This window comes from Abramis brama (assembly GCF_963993115.1).
Source record: "Abramis brama genome assembly, chromosome: 10".
Lineage (NCBI taxonomy): Eukaryota > Metazoa > Chordata > Actinopteri > Cypriniformes > Leuciscidae > Abramis > Abramis brama.
Window position 1 is genome coordinate 2,580,001 of NC_139972.1, and position 19,301 is coordinate 2,599,301.

The window sequence follows — 19,301 nt, forward strand, 5'->3', positions numbered from 1 at the left end:
TATGGATTTGGATGTAATCAGAGTAGAAATGACATTTAAAACCATTTTAAATGTAAAATCTGACCTACAAGTAGTATGCAGATGAGGAATAATAACGGGCCAAGAACCGAACCCTGAGGGACACCTTGCTTCAGTAGCAGACCGAAAACCCTCTAGTGAAGTGTACAACTGTCAGGGTTCGTACAGACAGTGTAACATGATATTCCAGGACTTTCAAGGACTTTTCAAGCACTACTTTTAGCGCTTTTCAAGTACTTTTTCATAAATATGGCTGTTTTCAAGGGTTTTCCAGGACTTGAATTTCAAAAAGTCAAATTTAAGCACTTTAAGCACCTCGTACGAACCCTGAACTGTCTAATTAAAAAGATATTCCAGGACTTTCAAGGACTTTTCAAGCACTATTTTTTTGGTTTTCAAGGACTACAATCAGAGATCTCACTTATCAAAACAATATCTATGTAATTTTTCAAATTCTAAAAAAGGTAAACAGATAAAAATAAAACAAAGTGGTATGAATAAAGTGCAGCAGATGCAATGACTGTGGAAACTTTAACCATTGAAAGGATACTATGACAAAGATATCGCTTTCCTTATTCAAACTGACTTTTCTCCCTTGATATGATTGACCTGAAACATGAAAGCTGTATCATATATTTGGATATTTATGAGCAATATCACGCTCATAGCCATGCAGAATGGCTCTATCAATATCAGACGGACTGCAGTGTTAATTTTGTGTGAAAAGATTGTTTTATCGATAAAATGAAACACTAATTTCACATATATTGTCTTTCAATAATTCAAGCGCTTTTCAAGTTCCTCTTCATAAATATGGCTGATTTCAAGGGTTTTCCAGAACTTAAAAGGACAAAAAGTCAAATTTAAGCACTTTAGGCACCTCGTACGAACCCTGAACTGTCTATCAGAGAGATAAGAGCAAAGCCAAGAAAGGACAACACCGGAAATCCCTACATCCGAGTAGTAAATAAGAAAGTCTTGGCGAAAAGAACCTCATTCAGTTTTTCACAGCTGGCAGGAGAGATGCACAACTGCTTAAAATAGTTCATCTGTTGAGCCAGTCCACACACACACACACACACACACACACAGAGAAACTTGTTCTGGCTTGAGTATCCCAGCATACACACACGTGGATGTCCCTGCGTGTGTGAGGAACATCTCAAGCCCTCTGGTGAACCTCTGGTGAAATGTGAGCGTGTTCTGACGCGTATAAACACCCCCTCGATTTCACCGCCTGCATTTCAAAACCAAAACATAATCCCCAGCTCTGAGGAAAAATATGAGCTAGACTTCAGCCGTGGTTTTTGAGATTCACCCTTTAATTCCCAAGTTCTACCCAGCTGACGACAATATGATCCAAGAACGTTTTACTAATGTTCCCATTATTTCTGAATGTTCACTTTTTTAAATACTCGGTTAAGCGATCATTAAGCTAACATTCTGTTTTCTCATTCTGCAAATATTATGGGAATGTTACTTTTGTATGTTCTCTGAGCATTTAAAAAAACGTTAGATGAACGTCCAACTAAAACGTGTCAGAAGAATGTTGCCTAAACGATGCATAAAAACATTAGAACAGATAACTTTGAACGAAGGTTCTAGTTCTGGAAGAACGTGTGTTCATTACGCTGCTAGAACGTTAGCCAAAGTTCTGAGAAAAACCTAACATCAAGAACTTTATTCATCTCCAAAGAATCAGCTCAGCCAAACGATGATAAGAGGAGGATCCCTGACACTAAGAACCGCTAAAGAACCTCAAAGTCATAAAAACAGGCTGTTAATGTGCAGTGTGTTTGATGGAAACATCCACTGAGCTACACTTGAATTTGAACTGAATAGAGGAAACATTCATTTCCTTGAAATGCATCCGCGTTATGGATTCAGATACTGGATTCTCTGAATTTCCAACTAAATCTCATGGCAAATTTGCCATTTTTTACGTTTTGCCGAATTGGTGGCTAATTCATAAATCGTACAATCTCATTCGCACAAACCTTCACACGTACTTCTCTCACGTATGTTTTCATACAAATCACGTCGTACGAATTCATACGAATTAGCCAATCTCAGTTGTATGTTTTCATTCGATGTGCTTTCCCAAAGACGGTTTGTGGTGAACCTTCATTCTTACGCGTTTTTAAAAATCGTACGTTTTCGTACAAATAACATTCTATAAATTAGCCAATGTTATTTGTACGAAAACGTAAGATTGTTTTAAAAACGCGTAAGCATGAAGTTTCACATCTAGTCTAACTGTCTTTGGGACAAAAGCAAATTGTACGAAAACATACGAATGAAATTGTACGAATTCATATGAATTAGCTAATATCATTAATGTTTTCGTACAATCTGCTTGCGCTAACTGACGGATTTTGGTAGTGCACCTTCATCCTGACGTGTTTTAAGAAAATTTGTACACTCTCATTCAAACCACATCGTACGAATTCATACGAATTAGGCTAGCTAATCTCATTCGTATTTCTTCATGCTTACGGTTTCGTACAAATAACATTATAGCCTACGAATTCAAATTAAATCTCATTCTTATGTTTTCATACGATCTGATTTTTTGGTGGTGCACCTTCATCCTGTTTTTCAAAAACTCATTCATACAAATTTGCCAATTTCATTTGTACGTTTTCGTATAATCTGCTTTTGTCCCAAAGACGGTTAGCGCGCAGATAGCACACGTATATCACGGAGACGTCTATTTGATGAGCGTGTTTACATCTGGATGATGTATTTTTTAGAGTGTTTGCTCATCTGCAATACGTCTATAGGACGTTTTCTGTCAGATGTCAAATAGACGTTTAGAAGATGTCTTTAAGATGTAATGATTTAGAATGTATGTTAAACTGACATCTTAAAGATGTCTATCAGATGTTAGTAAACAGCAGATGCTTTCCAGATGAAGTGATCTTTAACAGACATCTTGCAGACGTACATGTGCTATCTTTTTTTTTTTCTCTATAAAAATCTTACATTTCCATACAAATCACATCATACAAATTCATACACAATCCCCACCTTGCAAAACACTTAACGTTTCTCCTGAGATCGAGTTGTCTTTTCTCTGCCATTGACCTTCACAGTCCTTTGTGATTACATTCAGATTTCTTTTCTTTTTTAAATGAACTGAAAATGTTTTGCATAGTCAAAATAAATCATTTGGACATTAGTTTAACCAATGCATCAAATCACTTTGACGTAAGACATCAAGTTTCACAACAAACACAAGCAAATTTCTAACAATGCAATGTTTTAGAACAGAGCTTAAGCAAAAAAGCATTATGAGAAATGCATGCATTTATAAGAGTTTTCCATGACCATGGCAGAGAATAACACCACGCTACTGGCCTGTTGCTCACAGTGGTGCATGTAGTTATTTTTATGCATGATGAGGTGGAGGGCAGACTGGTCACGTGACCTCTGCGGCTCCCGCGTGCCAACTCAAGTGTTTGGATTTTAAACTAGTACGTTTAAGTGAAATTTACAGTACATAAACCCTAATACCGCTCTGCTTTACAGCCAAACTAAACTATGATGACACGCATTATATAACAATAACTGAAAACAAAGAGTGAAGACTAATAGCCTGATGTTGGGCACTATAAGCACATTTTAAATCGTACAAAGTCTAAAATACAACTTTATAAAACAATCTGTTGCTCATGCATTAATGTACAGGCTCATGTAAGACTACAACGCTCCTGTTATAAAGACGCGTCGCTCGCTTTCAGCGTAGACAGGGTGTGAAAGCAAGAAAGAAAGCAAGAAAGTTCACAAACTAACTGAATACAGTGTGTTATGGATAAATAACGTAAGTATAATAGTAAAGCATGAGTCTTACAGCACGCATAACGCGTACGCGCCGTTGACGCTCTCGCTGTCCCGCACCAGGAAACTCCCATCGCGCCCGGCTCGCGCGAGCAACTCCTCCGCCGCGGCGCGACTCAGATCCCGATGATACCACACACTCGCTCCGGCCATCGCGGAATACACAAATCCTCCGAAAACACACACACTCCCGGATCCACTGCGATAACGCGGCGCAGGGGCCGCTCGTCAGCCGCACGCACGCTCACACCGCTCGAGCGTTTAAAGTTTCAGACAGAGTTTCTCCTGCTTTCCTGTTAGTTCCTGAAAATCCTCCATGAGAGAGAAAACACACACAACAGCAGCTCACATCCAACAGCAGGGGCGCACGGAGACACGACGCACGCGCGCGCGCTATAGTGCCTGACGCACTGGGGCAAGTAGTCACATAATTAATTATCAGTATATATCTCTTAGGGAGGTTTTTTTTTTATGATTTATTTATTCATTTTTATAATACAGGGTTTGTTTATTTTTCTGCACCATAAAGATTGCACGGGATGTTTGTCAGTGTGGTTTTATTGTGTTTGCTTTACTCAACTGGAAGAATGTAATATTGTAATTTAGTTTTAGAAAATAAGATTTGAGTAATTGGCTGGTATCAATTTGTGCAACAATGATGATATGTTTTTATCTGCACCATAAAGATTGTAAGGGTCAAGGGATGTTTGTCAGTGTGTCAGAATAAGTTGTTGACACACCTCACACTTCAGAACTAAGCAACACTATCCGTCAGAGTGTGTGCTGAGTCTGTTTCACACTCACACACACACACACACACACACACACACACACACACACACACACACACACACACACACACACACACACACACACACACACACACACACACACACACATAACACATATCAACAGCAATACTGAGTAAATAAATAAATCACACGTTCCTGAGAATTTAACTCGTGTTCCTCTAGTGTTTATCTATCTATCTATCTATCTATCTATCTATCTATCTATCTATCTATCTATCTATCTATCTATCTATCTGACTGTCAAGGGATGTTTGTCAGTGTGGTTTTATTGTGTTTATTTTACTCAACAGAAACAATGTAATATTGTAATTTAGTTTGGATGACAAAAATTAGAAGTTTGTGCAACAATGTTGGTAATATCACAGAACTCTTTAAAGTTGCTGACAGACACACCTCACACTTCAGAACTAACCAGCACTGTCCGTCAGAGTGTGTGCTGAGTCTGTCTCACACACACACACACACACACACACACACACACACACACACACACACACACACACACACACACATATCAGCAGCAATACTGAGTAAATAAATAACCAATTAAGTTAGTGTTAATGAGTGATTATCTATCTATCTATCTATCTATCTATCTATCTATCTATCTATCTATCTATCTATCTATCTATCTATCTGTCTGTCTGTCTGTCTGTCTGTCTGTCTATCTATCAATCTGTCTGTCTGTCTGTCTGTCTGTCTATCTATGGAAAATAAAGAAATAAATGACTTGATAAAAAAAATAATACAATTAATGTATAATTTAATTCATGTTTTCCTTCATTTATTATTTTCTGTATTTCTATTCTTTTGCTATATTCTTTTTAACTTTTATTTATGCATTCATTTCTTTTTTATATTTATTTATAAAATTTTACATTTCATTTTTTTATTTTTTTATGTTTGATTTTTTTGTATTTGTTAAATTATGCTGTTTAAACTTATGTGAAATAATTAACACTTATTAGCCAAATATGATCTAAAGACGTCCCAGAGAGGTTTAACTAATCCGTATAATGAACTAGATCACATTCAGATTACATCATTACCTTATTAATAAAGGTATGGATTACCAAATGAAACAGGCTTAAATATTATATTAAAATTTTTTATTTAATATCAAACATTAATCTGCACATAACAGTGGGAATGTGATGCTCGTGCAATGCATTCTGGGGGATTTTGACATGCATCAGGGAGAAATAAGTCCAGATGTTCGAGGTGTTTTCAGTATTCTGGTAGATGATGTCAGCGCAGCATCATCACGAGAAGCGCAAACACACACACACACACACGCAGGCCTGTTGCCATGGCGACCGTCTCCGCATCACCCGTCAGGTAGTACTCGGCCACTTTCTTGTTAGGGTTGGGTCCCTCGAACCACATCCGCATGCAGCGGCCGCTGTCTCTGCTGAGCGTCGTGAACTTGTAGGAGTTGGACCAGATCTTCTCACACATGTCCTGCGCGCTGGGGAAGACCTCGGTCCAGAGACGGCACTGAGAGCCTTCCGGACAGCGGTTAGTGCCTGCAGGGTTCAGACAAACACAGATATTCTCACAGTAAATAAGAGATCATGTACATGATCAGGATCAGGTCTTCATCAGCCTGAAGGGGTTTATTCTGAGATAACACACACACACTCACACACACACACACATCTGAAGGGGTTTATTCTGAGATAACACACACACACACACACACACCCACCTGAAGGGGTTTATTCTGAGATAACACACACACACACTTATATACACACACACATCTGAAGGGGTTTATTCTGAGATAACACACACACACACACTCACACACACACACACATCTGAAGGGGTTTATTCTGAAATAACACACACACACCTGAAGGGGTTTATTCTGAGATAACACACACACACACACACCTGAAGGGGTTTATTCTGAGATAACACACACACACACCTGAAGGGGTTTATTCTGAGATAACAACTGTCTGGATGTACATTATCCGCTTATTACACGTTACTTGCCACATCAGTAAATAATTAGACACGAAATATTGATCTGAGTTGAAATATTTTATTAGCTCTTTAAACGCAAAGCTTCAGTTTCAGCGGCGAGATCAAACTAGACGGATATTTAAGAGATACGGTTTACAGTCATAACACTTATTACACAGCATTTCAACACATTAATAATTATGGAGATTAGAGATATTGATTTCAGATTAAACTGTTTTAAAATCGTACCTGTTTGTATCCCATAATCCAACAGTGTACAAAACAATAGTCTCAAAATGGCCGCCGCAGCATTTGTATGAAACGAGAGCGAGTCCACGATACTGGACGGCATAATTAAATAACTCTACACAAAATATTGATTTGATTCAGTTTTAATATTTTATTAGCTCACCAAACACAAAACTTCCATGAAGAAAAAAGTTTCCTAGCGAGCGTATAGCGTTCAGTGACCCGGATGAGCCTGTGTTTCTGTTTCTGTTGTTATCTGGGATTGACCAATCAGAATCAAGTATTCCACAGAGCCGTGTAATAAGCCCAATCAAACAGGTTTTCCTGCTTGAATGTTGATTATTTTCCTCATATTCTCCATTGTTGCGGCTCCTCTCTTCCCAGTCTGTCAGTAACGCTCTGTTTACTTCCTGTCTCTATGAAGCCCCTCCTTCTGAAAAGCACACTGTGCTCTGATTGGTCGGCTGGAGCAGTGTGTTGTGATTGGTCGAGCGGTTTGAGCGTGTTTGGGAAATGCCCCGCCCCTTCCCATAACCGCCAGTTTCAACCACAGACTGTAAAAAAATATGGACATAGTGTGCGTGACGTCATCCGTAGCGTTTCTGAAGCCCAGAGTGGGCGGAGCCGGCCGTCGCCATCTTGACAGCGCGTCACTCCCGGATAAACGGAAACTGGCAGTGAGGCGGATTAGCTGAGGTGACGTGACGCTAACGCTAGCAGACAAACGGCTAGTAGTGACATCAGCGGCAATCCACCTGTCACTCAAGTGGCCACGCCCTTAATTATGCAGAACTTTAGGGCTTAATATAATTTAAACGGATGAGTTATAAAAAAATTCACCTCCTCACAGTCGTCATGAAGGGCAAAATTAGCTTTATAGACCAAAACCACTTTTTGCACCAGACTGTAAACATGTTTATTTCTGCTGTAAAGTTGGGCTTTTTAACATGGGGGTCTATGGGATTGAGTCTCTTCTGCAGCCGGTCTCTAGTGGCCAGTGGATGAACTGCAGCTTAAGTCTCTTCAGTGTTGGTTACGAGAGAGAGACTGGAAGGTTGCCGATTGGTTTCAAAACACTACTAACTAACTCAACCAGGCCCCGCCCCTTTATTCTGCGTATGAATTATTATAATGAGGAATATTGTGATGTGTTCGTTCCCGGAAGAAACTCAAGACTACAATGGAGGCGTTTCAGGAGTTCAGAAACACTGACACTGATATAGAGAAGAACTGGAGTGTGTGTGTGTGAGAACAGTGTGATTCTGACCTGTGAGAAGTGTGTGTGTGTGTGTGTGTGTGTGTGTGTGAGAACAGTGTGATTCTGACCTGTGAGAAGTGTGTGTGTGTGTGTGTGTGTGTGTGTGAGAACAGTGTGATTCTGACCTGTGCTCCAGTCCCAGCCCTTGTGCCAGTTCTCTTTACACGTGTAATCGTTCTTACAGTCGTCGAACCAGCCGTTACAGTCCTCCACACACAGCGGCACATCCAGGATACGCTCCTTACGCCACGACTCACTCGCCTACACACACACCGGTGGATGAATGAGTTGGTACACACACACTCACACTCACTCACTCACTCACTCACTCACTCACACTCACACTCACACTCACACTCACACACACTCACTCACACACACACACACACACCGGTGGATGAATGAATCTGTCTCTACACACACTGCTTCTGTTTGTGTGAGAGTGTGTGTGTACCAGCTGAATCCAGGGCCCCAGGTGTGGAGAACACTCGTAGAAACACGTGTCCTGGATGAAGTGCTTCTTGCACGAGTCGCTCATGATCCCGCAGTGATTCCAGTTGAAGTTGTAGAGATACGACTGATCCTGATGAGCTTCTTCTGTGGTGTTCGCTGTGCAGCAGGCGCTTTCCTTCCACGGGGAACACTGACACACACACACACACAGAGAGAGAGAGAGAGAGAGAGAGAGAGAGAGACACTAATCATTAAAATATTAAATTCCATTCACGTTTATTTGTATAGCGCTTTTCAAAGCAGAATTATATTTATAATATTTCAGAAATGTACATATACAAAATCACAGTAAGCGAAAATGTATTAATTTAAACAATGTAATAATTTAAGGCAGAAACGAGTTTACTGAATTAATTAATACTTGTTTGTTAACAAATGATTATGACATTTATAAAAATGTTGGTGCATGTTGATCGAGAGTTATATTACACATATATAGACAGGGAACGCTATGAACACACACTCTTCCTGTAACATTAACAGAACATTCGTTCTGGAGTTTAATAATGTTCTCAAAATAATAATAAATAATGTAAAAAATAATTATGTTGTTCTGATGTTTTTTTTTTAAGTGTTACTAGTTTCAGAGCGTTCAGAGAACATTCAAAAATAACATCCAGTAATGCTGAAGAAAGATGAAATGGAATGTTCCTTTAACATTCACACAACCAAGAGTGTGTGTGAGAGTGAGTTAGTGTGTGTGTGTGTGTGTGTGTGTGTGTGTGTGTATGTGTGTGTGTGTGTGTGTGTGTATGTGTGAGTGTGTGTGAGTGTGTGTGTGTGTGTGTGTGTGTGTGTGTGTGTGTGTGTGTGTGTGTGTGTGTGTGCAAAACATTTCAATAATCTAAATGTTTATGTTAGCGGTTGTGAATGTAAGCTGATAAAGAAGGTTTATTAGTAAGAGTTCTCGAGTGTTGAGTCTCATGCCTGCTGATAGAGCTCTCCCTCCACTCTCGGCTCCGAGATCTGGTGTTTCCCATCCATACACATGCTGAGCTTATCCACTGAACACACACTCGACGACACCAGCGCTATCAGCAACACCAGCCTGAGAGAGAGAGAGAGAGAGAGAGAGAGAGAGAGAGAGAGAGTGTGTGTGTGAGAGAGAGAGAGAGAGAGAGAGAGAGAGAGAGGGAGGGAGAGAGAGAGAGAGAGAGAGAGAGGAGAGAGAGAGAGAGAGAGAGAGAGAGAGAGAGAGAGAGAGAGAGACAGGCAGACAAATCAAGATTATTTCAAGGTGACAGAACAGATATTCTGTTTTCATGTCCTTCTGAATATTACTAGTAAAACTATTACAATATACTCTCTAAATACATTAGTTTCAAACCGCAAGAGAGTGATCTAGAGAAAAAAAAAAAATATATATATAAAAAAAAAAATATATATATATATATAATTTATTAATAATAAATAAAAAGTCAAAATATAGAAGTAAATAAATAAATTAGATTAATATTATTAAAATCAATCAATACAAATCAAATTAAAATATTTTATGTATTGAAAAATTAATAATAATATTTAATTAATGATCTTTTAATTGATTAAAATAGATTAAATAAATATAATAATAAAAAGTATTAAAATAAAAACGTTATTATTCTATTAAATCGATGAAATCAGATAAAAAATATATTTATTAATAAAAATCTTAAAATACAAACAGTTTAAAAAACAGTTATTAAACTATTAACTAGATTCAATAAGATTCAAATAAGAAATACATTTTAAAATACATACATAAATATTTGATTAATATAATAAATCAAATTTTGATTTAACAAACAAACATTTTACAGCACACTAGTACAGTGAGTAGAAAAACATATAATAATGTAACTTAATAAAAACTAATTTTAGATTTATATTATTAATCTTTCAGTGTATAAACTGCATGATTATAAAATATAGACGCCTAACCCGCAACTGAAGCTGTTAGTTATATAAATACACTGCAGTCCAAATGTTCATTCTTTTTTTCCCTTCTTTTCTTACTCAAAATACATTTTTAAAAATGTAAAAAAAAATAAAAAAAAATAGATTCTTCATTATTTCTATGTGACTAACCCTAACCCGAATCAAATATCATTAATACAAAACAAAAAGAGACACGTCAAATACTTCTCAAGTTTAATTTCATTTTAATTTCATCGTGACTCTTGGACACGGATCGATATAACTGATTAAAGAGTGGAAAAGTAGATCTTACTCTCATAGAAAAACTACTCTCATAGTTTTACCTTTCTCGTGTACAGCACTTTGTGATTTTATCTGTGAAAAGCGCTTTAGAAATAAACTTTACTTACTTACTTACTTTACTTATAGAAACATACCTTGAAAATAAAAAGTCCATGTTATGTAGAGTTAAAGTTGAGAAACGCTGTAATTTTCCTCCTGGCTTGAGCTGAAATGTGTGAACTGGGTCCCTCTCGATCAAAGTCCTTCATAATGACTCCTAGAGAAGCAGGACTGTAGTGCTGAGACACACACACACACACACACACACACACAGCTGCACGGTCACTGTGACCTTATGGACTCATATTAACTCATAATAATACATGGTGTTTCTGCAACTACGGGCTCTTTTGACTCTCCCAAATTTAAAAAAATAAAACCCAATGAATTTAAATTTTAACCATCACAGTCCATAAATACGTACACAATATTGAATGTAGTCGTTAAGATTTTAATCTGGAACGTTAATTTTCTTTTTACAAAATGTCCTTACCGCAACATTACAATAACGTTAAATTTAAACACTTTTCTTTTTTAATTTCTATTAAAATATATATACATTTACATAGTTACTTTCAAGATTTGTCCATTTTTGTAAAAAAATATATTAAAAAGTAATTTAAAATTAGGGGGTTTTATGATTTTCTTTACGGCGTGGAAAATGTTGACGTTAACCTTAGATATCAATTGCTTTCATACACGCCAAAGATAAAACATATTATCATTTTAATGTGTAAATCATCTCTACTGAAGTGTTAAAATAATTTTTACAAACAAAAATCTGATTTTTTGAGACTAAGAGCGGTTCAAAACCCTTTATGATGGAAATAAGATCGAGGACTGTGATGTCGCCCGGCATGGCGCAGCCGGGGCCCCACCCTGGTGCCAGGCCCGGGGTTGGGGCTCGTATGAGAGCACCTGGTGGCCGGGCCTCCCCCCATGGGGTCCGGCCGGACTCAGCCCGAAGGAGCGACGTGGGGCCGCCCTCCCGTGGGCTCACCACCTGTAGGAGGGACCGTAAGGGGGCCGGTGCTTAGAGGATCGGGCGGCAGACCCGATCCCTGGACACGGAAACTAGCTCTAGGGACGTGGAATGTCACCTCGCTGGCGGGGAAGGAGCCTGAGATCACGGCTTGGGCTCTGGAACCACACTCATGGAGAGAGAATGGACTCTTTACCACTCTGGAGTTGCCCATGGTGAGAGGCGGCGGGCTGGTGTGGGTTTGCTTATAGCCCCCCAGCTCAGCCGCCATTTGTTGGAGTTCACCCCGGTGAACGAGAGGGTCGCTTCCCTGCGCCTTCGGGTCGGGGATAGGTCTCTCACTGTCGTGTGCGCCTACGGGAGCGTAGAGTGTAGAGAGTGTAGAGTACCCGGCCTTCTTGGGGTCCCTGGGAGGAGTGCTGGAAAGTGCTCCAACTGGGGACTCTGTCATTTTACTGGGGGACTTCAATGCCCACGTGGGCAGTGACAGTGACACCAGGAGGGGCGTGATTGGGAGGAACAGCCCCCCTGATCTGAACCCGAGCGGTGTTCTGTTATTGGACTTCTGTGCTAGTTACAGCTTGTCCATAACGAACACCATGTTCAAGCATAAGGGTGTCCATGGCACCAGGACACCCTAGGCCGGAGGTCGATGATCGACTTTGTGGTCGTTTCATCTGGCCTTTGGCCGTATGTCTTGGACACTCGGGTGAAGAGAGGGGCGGAGCTGTCAACTGATCACCACCTGGTGGTGAGTTGGATCCGATGGAGGGGGAGGAAGCTGGACAGACTCGGCAGACCCAAGCGTACTGTGAGGGTCTGCTGGGAACGTTTGGCCGAGTCTCCTGTCAGAGAGATCTTCAACTCCCACCTCCGGCGGAGCTTCGACCGGATCCCGAGGGAGGCTGGAGATATTGAGTCTGAGTGGACCATGTTCTCCACCTCCATTGTCGAAGCGGCCGCTTGGAGCTGTGGCCGTAAGGTCTCTGGTGCCTGTCGAGGCGGCAATCCCCAAACCCGGTGGTGGACACCAGAAGTAAAGCTGAAGTCGTCAAGCTGAAGAAGGAGTCCTATCGAGCCTGGCTGGCTTGTGGGACTCCTGAGGCAGCTGACGAGTACCAGCAGGCCAAGCGGACTGCAGCCCAGGTGGTTGTGGAGGCAAAAAATCGGGCTTGGGAAGAGTTCGGTGAGGCCATGGAGAAGGACTATCGGCTGGCCTCGAAGAGATTCTGGCAAACCGTCCGGCGCCTCAGGAGAGGGAAGCAGTGCCCAACCAACGCTGTTTACAGTGGAGGTGGGCAGCTGTCGACCTCAACTGGGGATGTCGTCGGACGGTGGAAGGAATACTTCGAGGATCTCCCCAATCCCACCGACACGTCTTCCATTGAGGAAGCAGAGGCTGAGGTCTCAGAGGTGGACTCGTCCATCACCCAAGCTGAAGTCACCGAGGTAGTTAAGAAGCTTCTCTGTGGCAAGGCACCGGGGGTGGATGAGATCCGCCCTGAGTACCTCAAGTCTCTGGATGTTGTGGGGCTGTCTTGGCTGACACGCCTCTGCAACATCGCGTGACGGTCGGGGACAGTACCTTTGGGCTGGCAGACCGGGGTGGTGGTCCCTCTTTTTAAGTTTTTTTTTTGGGTGCGTTCCAACTACAGGGGGATCACACTTCTCAGCCTCCCCGGTAAAGTCTATGCCAGGGTACTGGAGAGGAAAATACGGCCGATAGTAGAACCTCGGATTCAGGGAGAACAGTGCGGTTTTTGTCCCGGTCGTGGAACACTGGACCAGCTCTATACCCTCTCCAGGGTGCTGGAGGGTTCATGGGAGTTTGCCCAAACAGTCCACATGTGCTTTGTGGATTTGGAGAAGGAATTCGACCGTGTCCCTCACGGCGTCCTGTGGAGGGTGCTCTGGGAGTATGGAGTTCGGGGCCCTTTGCTAAGGGCTGTCCGGTCCCTGTACGACCGGAGCAGGAGCTTGGTTCGCATTGCCGGCAGTAAGTCAGACTGTTTCCCGGTGCATGTTGGACTCCGGCAGGGCTGCCCTTTGTCGCCGGTTCTGTTCATAATTTTTATGGACATAATTTCTGTCCGGAGGGTGTCAGGTTTGGGGACCACACAATTTCGTATCTGCGGATGATGTCGTCATGCTGGCCCCATCAAACCAGGACCTTCAGCATTCACTGGGACGGTTTGCAGCCGAGTGTGAAGCCGCTGGGATGAGAATCAGCACCTCCAAATCCGAGGCCATGGTTCTCAGTCGGAAAAGGGTGGCTTGCCCACTTCAGGTTGGTGGAGAGTTCCTGCCTCAAGTGGAGGAGTTCAAGTATCTTGGGTATCTCGATTTACCGGTCAATCTACGTTCCTACTCTCACCTATGGGACAAGGACAAGATCCCGGATACAGGTGGCCGAAATGAGCTTTCTCCGCAGGGTGGCTGGGCGATCCCTTAGAGATAGGGTGAGGAGCTCGGTCACTTGGGAGAAGCTCAGAGTAGAGCCGCAGCTCCTCCACATCGAGAGGGGCCAGCTGAGGTGGCTCGGGCATCTGTTCAGAAACGAGTGGAGCTGGGGAGGGAGGAGGCTAATTAGCTCCTGAGAAACGAGAGGAGCTGGGGAGGGAGGAGGGTAATTAGCTCCTGAGAACCGAGAGGAGCTGGGGAGGGAGGAGGGTAATTAGCTCCTGAGAAACGAGTGGAACTGGGGATGGAGGAGGGTAATTAGCTCCTGAGAAATGAGAGGAGCTGGGGATGGAGGAGGGTAATTAGCTCCTGAGAAAGGAGTGGAACTGGGGATGGAGGAGGGTAATTAGCTCCTGAGAAACGAGAGGAGCTGGGGATGGAGGAGGGTAATTAGCTCCTGAGAAAGGAGTGGAGCTGGGGATGGAGGAGGGTAATTAGCTCCTGAGAAATACGATAGCTGCTGATAATACTGAAGGAGCTTATATATGTATACAGTGATAGGCGTTGTGTTCCTATAGGTAGACGTGGATCAGCTGAGAGTCACTGATGCGAGCTTGACTAACGTGACCTGCCAGAACTGGCGCTACGCTTGATGTTTATATTAGTTTACAATAGATTTAATATTTGCAATATACACTGATCAGCCACAGCATATATCATGTAGTTTCCCCTCATGCTGCCAAACAGCTCTGATCCGTCAAGGCAAGGACTCCACTAGACCACCGTATGTGTCCTGTGGTCTCAGGTTGTGAGGTGGGGCCTCCATGGATCAGATTTGTTCATCAAGCACATCCCATAGATGCTTAATCGGATTTAGATATGGGGAATTTTGACGCCTAGAACTCTTTGTCATGTCCCTCAAACCCTTCCTGAACAAATTTTTCAGTGTGGCAGGGTGTATTATCCTGCTGAAACAGGCCACTGCCATCAGGGAACACATTGCCACGTTCTGCAACAATCTTAGTTAGGTGATACGCCCTATTCAGACGGGATTAGCTTTACAAGGGTAGATGGAGTAATGTAATTTTACCACAGGACGTCTGTAATATTAATGGCCAAAGATATCTCAGTAAAACTAGCAGAAGTGGGAGAGTAACTCGATTTGCGCATCGCCGTCACTCCTGTCGTCATGTGTGTATTACGTTGCTTTCTGATATCACGTGCGCAAACACATATAACGTATATTTATATATATAAAACATTTATGTCCGGTCGAACAATGTATTAATTAACTTCAGATTGGATAGTGTTAGTAATAGGCACTTATCTAACGCTAAAAGATGTTTCTCTCTGATCTGAATGGTGTGTGGAAAACACTTGAGTTTTGCCACAGACTCGTCCCAGCGTCTAGAACGCAACTGATGCTTTTTCAAGCGTCTCCATACTTGAAAAACTGTGGGAAACTACTTTTAAACAGGAAATGACAAAATATTTACGTACATATTTACAACGGGTCTATTCGCACAGGATTAGTATTACCTGAGGTTATTTTTACTGAAGGTAAAAGTCGCCGTAATCTTTACTGACATTGTCGGTAATGATTACTGAGATGGCACATTTGGACGGGACTAAAATCACGGAGAAGCTCTGGTAATTATTACTTTACCCCACCTCTCCATGTTACACTAGTCCCGTCCGAATAGGGCTTCACATGAATGCCAGGACCCAAAGTTTCCCAGCAGAACATTGCCCTGTGCATCATATAATTTTTTTGAGCTACAGTAGCTCTTTTGTGTGATCGGACCAGCCTTTGCTCCCTGTGAGCATGTTTGAGTCGTGGGCGTCCATGACCCTGTTCACAGGCTGTCCTTCCTTGCACCTACTCACCACTACAGACCGTAAACACCCCACAAGACCTGCTGTTTTGGAGATGCTCTGATGCAGTTGTCTTGCCATCACCATTTGGCCCTTCTTGTCAAAGTCACTCAGATCTTTTCACTTACTCTTTTCTCTGCTTCCAACTCATGAAATTCAAGAACTGACTGTTCAGTTGCTGCCGAATATATCCTCTTGAGAGGTGGCACTGTACTCATATAATAAATTATATTCACCACACCTATCAGTGATTTAGGGTCATTCCTGGGATTCGGTAATATTTCAGTCCCCTAGATTTTTGAAAGTGGTGGTTCACCAAAATGAAATGTTAAAAGCTTTTCACAATACTTTGGTATGTCCTTTATAATGAATACAAATAATTATTGCATTTAAATAATTTTTTTATCATTAAAAAAAATCTTACAGCAAGCATTTTGTCATGTCCCTGAGGTTCTTCGCTGAATTTGTTCTTGGAAAATAATTAATAAAATGTGCACAGTGTCTATAATTTTTGGCAATAATGCAAGTATTTATTTGTGTTCTTTGCTTTTGAAAAGAAAAAAAATTAAAAAATGCAAGATATTTGATAAAAAACAACTTATAAAGTTACGTCCCTCAGTCTGAACTCAACCCCGTCACGCCATCCATTCTCTGCCCATAATAATTTAGACTCCACCCATATGTGACATCATTCACAGGAAGTTGCATCATTCAGCTCTCTTCAACAGCGTGGTGCAGAAGAAGATGAGTCATATCACACTTTTTATTCATTTTTTGAGGTGTATTATAGTCAGGGAGGGTACTGTCAAGCTTAACAACTCAACCCCATCACATACAATTAAGATGGAAAATTATGACTTTTCAAAATTTTATTTTAATCCATAAAAATCTAAAATATACTTATTTCATTGGCTGCCATGTGGCCCACTCTTCTACACCACATTAAGAGCAGTGGCCATTTTGAGCAAAAAAACTCAACCCCATCACACTCAACCCCGTCACATATGGGTTGTAAACTTTGTGACAGGGTTGAGTTATTCACTTAATTTAATCAATGATTTCAATTTAGAAATTTAATTTCAGTAAATATATTATTACCAAAATCATAACTCATATTTTCGTTATAGATAAAATATTTGATGTAATGTTTCCACTTAAACTTCAACAGGCATCCTAGTCAGAAATGGCACCCACATCAACAGCAGAGAAGCAAAGGCAGTTTCGTGCACGCAGAGATGCTGACCCAGAAAAAAGGGCACAGTACCTTGAGAGTACCTTCTACTGCGGAGAAAGCTCATTTCGGCCGCCTGTATCCGGGATCTTGTCCTTTCGGTCATGACCCAAAGCTCATGACCATAGGTGAGAGTAGGAACGTAGATTGACCGGTAAATCGAGAGCTACGCCTCTCCACTGTAAACAGCGTTGGTTGGGCACTGCTTCCCTCTCCTGAGGCGCCGGACGGTTTGCCAGAATCTCTTCGAGGCCAGCTGATAGTCCTTCTCCATGGCCTCACCGAACTCTTCCCAGGCCCGAGTTTTTGCCTAAACAACCACCTGGGCTGCAGTTCGCTTGGCCTGCCGGTACTCGTCAGCTGCCTCAGGAGTCCCACAAGCCAGCCAGGCCCAATAGGACTCCTTCTTCAGCTTGACGACATCCCTTACTTCTGGTGTCCACCACCGGGTTCGGGGATTGCCGCCTCGACAGGCACCAGAGACCTTACGGCCACAGCTCCGAGCGGCCGCTTCGACAATGGAGGTGGAGAACATGGTCCACTCGGACTCAATATCTCCAGCCTCCCTCGGGATCCGGTCGAAGCTCCGCCGGAGGTGGGAGTTGAAGATCTCTCTGACAGGAGACTCGGCCTCCAGTCTGTCCAGCTTCCTCCCCCTCCATCGGATCCAACTCACCACCAGGTGGTGATCAGTTGACAGCTCCGCCCCTCTCTTTACCCGAGTGTCCAAGACATACGGCCGCAGGTCAGATGAAACGACCACAAAGTCGATCATCGACCTACGGCGTCCTGGTGCCACGTGCACTGATGGACACCCTTATGCTTGAACATGGTGTTCGTTATGGACAAACTGTAACTAGCACAGAAGTCCAATAACTGAACACCACTCGGGTTCAGATCAGGGGGGCCGTTCCTCCCAATAATGCCCCTCCAGGTGTCACTGTCACTGCCCACGTGGGCATTGAAGTCCCCCAGTAGAACGACGGAGTCCCCGGTCGGAGCACTTTCCAGCACTCCTCCCAGAGACTCCAAGAAGGCCGGGTACTCTACACTGCCGTTCGGCCCATAGGCGCAGGGAAACGACCCTCTCGTTCACCGGGGTGAACTCCAACACATGGCGGCTGAGCTGGGGGGCTATAAGCAAACCCACACCAGCCCGCCGCCTCTCACCATGGGCAACTCCAGAGTGGTAAAGAGTCCATCCTCTCTCGAGGAGTGTGGTTCCAGAGCCCAAGCTGTGCGTAGAGGTGAACCCGACTATCTCTAGTCGGAACCTCTGAACCTCATGCACAATCTCAGACTCCTTCCCTGCCAGCGAGGTGACGTTCCACGTCCCTAGAGCTAGTTTCCATGTCCAGGGATCGGGTTGTCGAGGCCCCCGCTTTCGTCTGCCGCCCGATCCTCTCAGCACCGGCCCCTTACGGTCCCTCCTGCAGGTGGTGAGCCCACGGGAAGGCGGCCCCACGTCGCTCCTTCGGGCTGAGAATGAGCATGTGTAATTGTCTAATGCACGGTTCCCCAAACTGGGGCTTTTAAACCCATGGGGTATGTGAAGGAACTGCAGGGGGTTCGAGTTGATGAATAGCTAATAATTTATAAAATCGTAAAATTAAATCACTTGCTAAAAATATTTAAATATTTTATTTATTTTTATTTTATCTATAATACACACACACACACACACACACTTGGTAGCTCAGCACTGTGGTGCCTCTATGAATAAATATGGATTAGACCTTTTTTTTCTTTACATTTGTTCAGGTATTAGTAAAGTAACTATTTTTTAAATGTTGGAATTGTTGAGTGTGTGCAAGAGTCCTGTTTATGTTGAGTTTTTGTGTTAACATGGCATTTTCTTTTGTAATGACCCACTGATTGTTACTTATGTTATTATGAACTTTTATCTGCTGCAGT

At 42.5% G+C, this 19,301-nt stretch overlaps 2 protein-coding genes across 2 annotated transcripts in view; both read right to left on the bottom strand.

The window, feature by feature from the left end:
• inppl1a (inositol polyphosphate phosphatase-like 1a) overlaps positions 1–4,225 on the bottom strand; it is a 42,200-nt gene extending 37,975 nt beyond the window's left edge. The window contains exon 1 of the mRNA XM_084127256.1: positions 3,872–4,225. Coding sequence (XP_083983382.1) covers positions 3,872–4,011 — 140 coding nt within the window. The 5' untranslated portion in view covers positions 4,012–4,225. The remainder of the gene's footprint in view (positions 1–3,871) is intronic.
• Positions 4,226–5,766: 1,541 nt separating this feature from the next.
• Positions 5,767–11,169, bottom strand: folr (folate receptor). Its single transcript, XM_084125791.1, has 5 exons — positions 10,995–11,169; positions 9,589–9,709; positions 8,603–8,791; positions 8,274–8,409; positions 5,767–6,196 (listed from the first exon to the last, which is right to left on the bottom strand). The coding sequence occupies exons 1-5, from the start codon at positions 11,012–11,014 to the stop codon at positions 5,919–5,921; spliced, it is 744 nt and encodes a 247-aa protein (XP_083981917.1). The 5' UTR covers positions 11,015–11,169; the 3' UTR covers positions 5,767–5,918.
• Between the last annotated feature and the right edge of the window lie 8,132 nt (positions 11,170–19,301).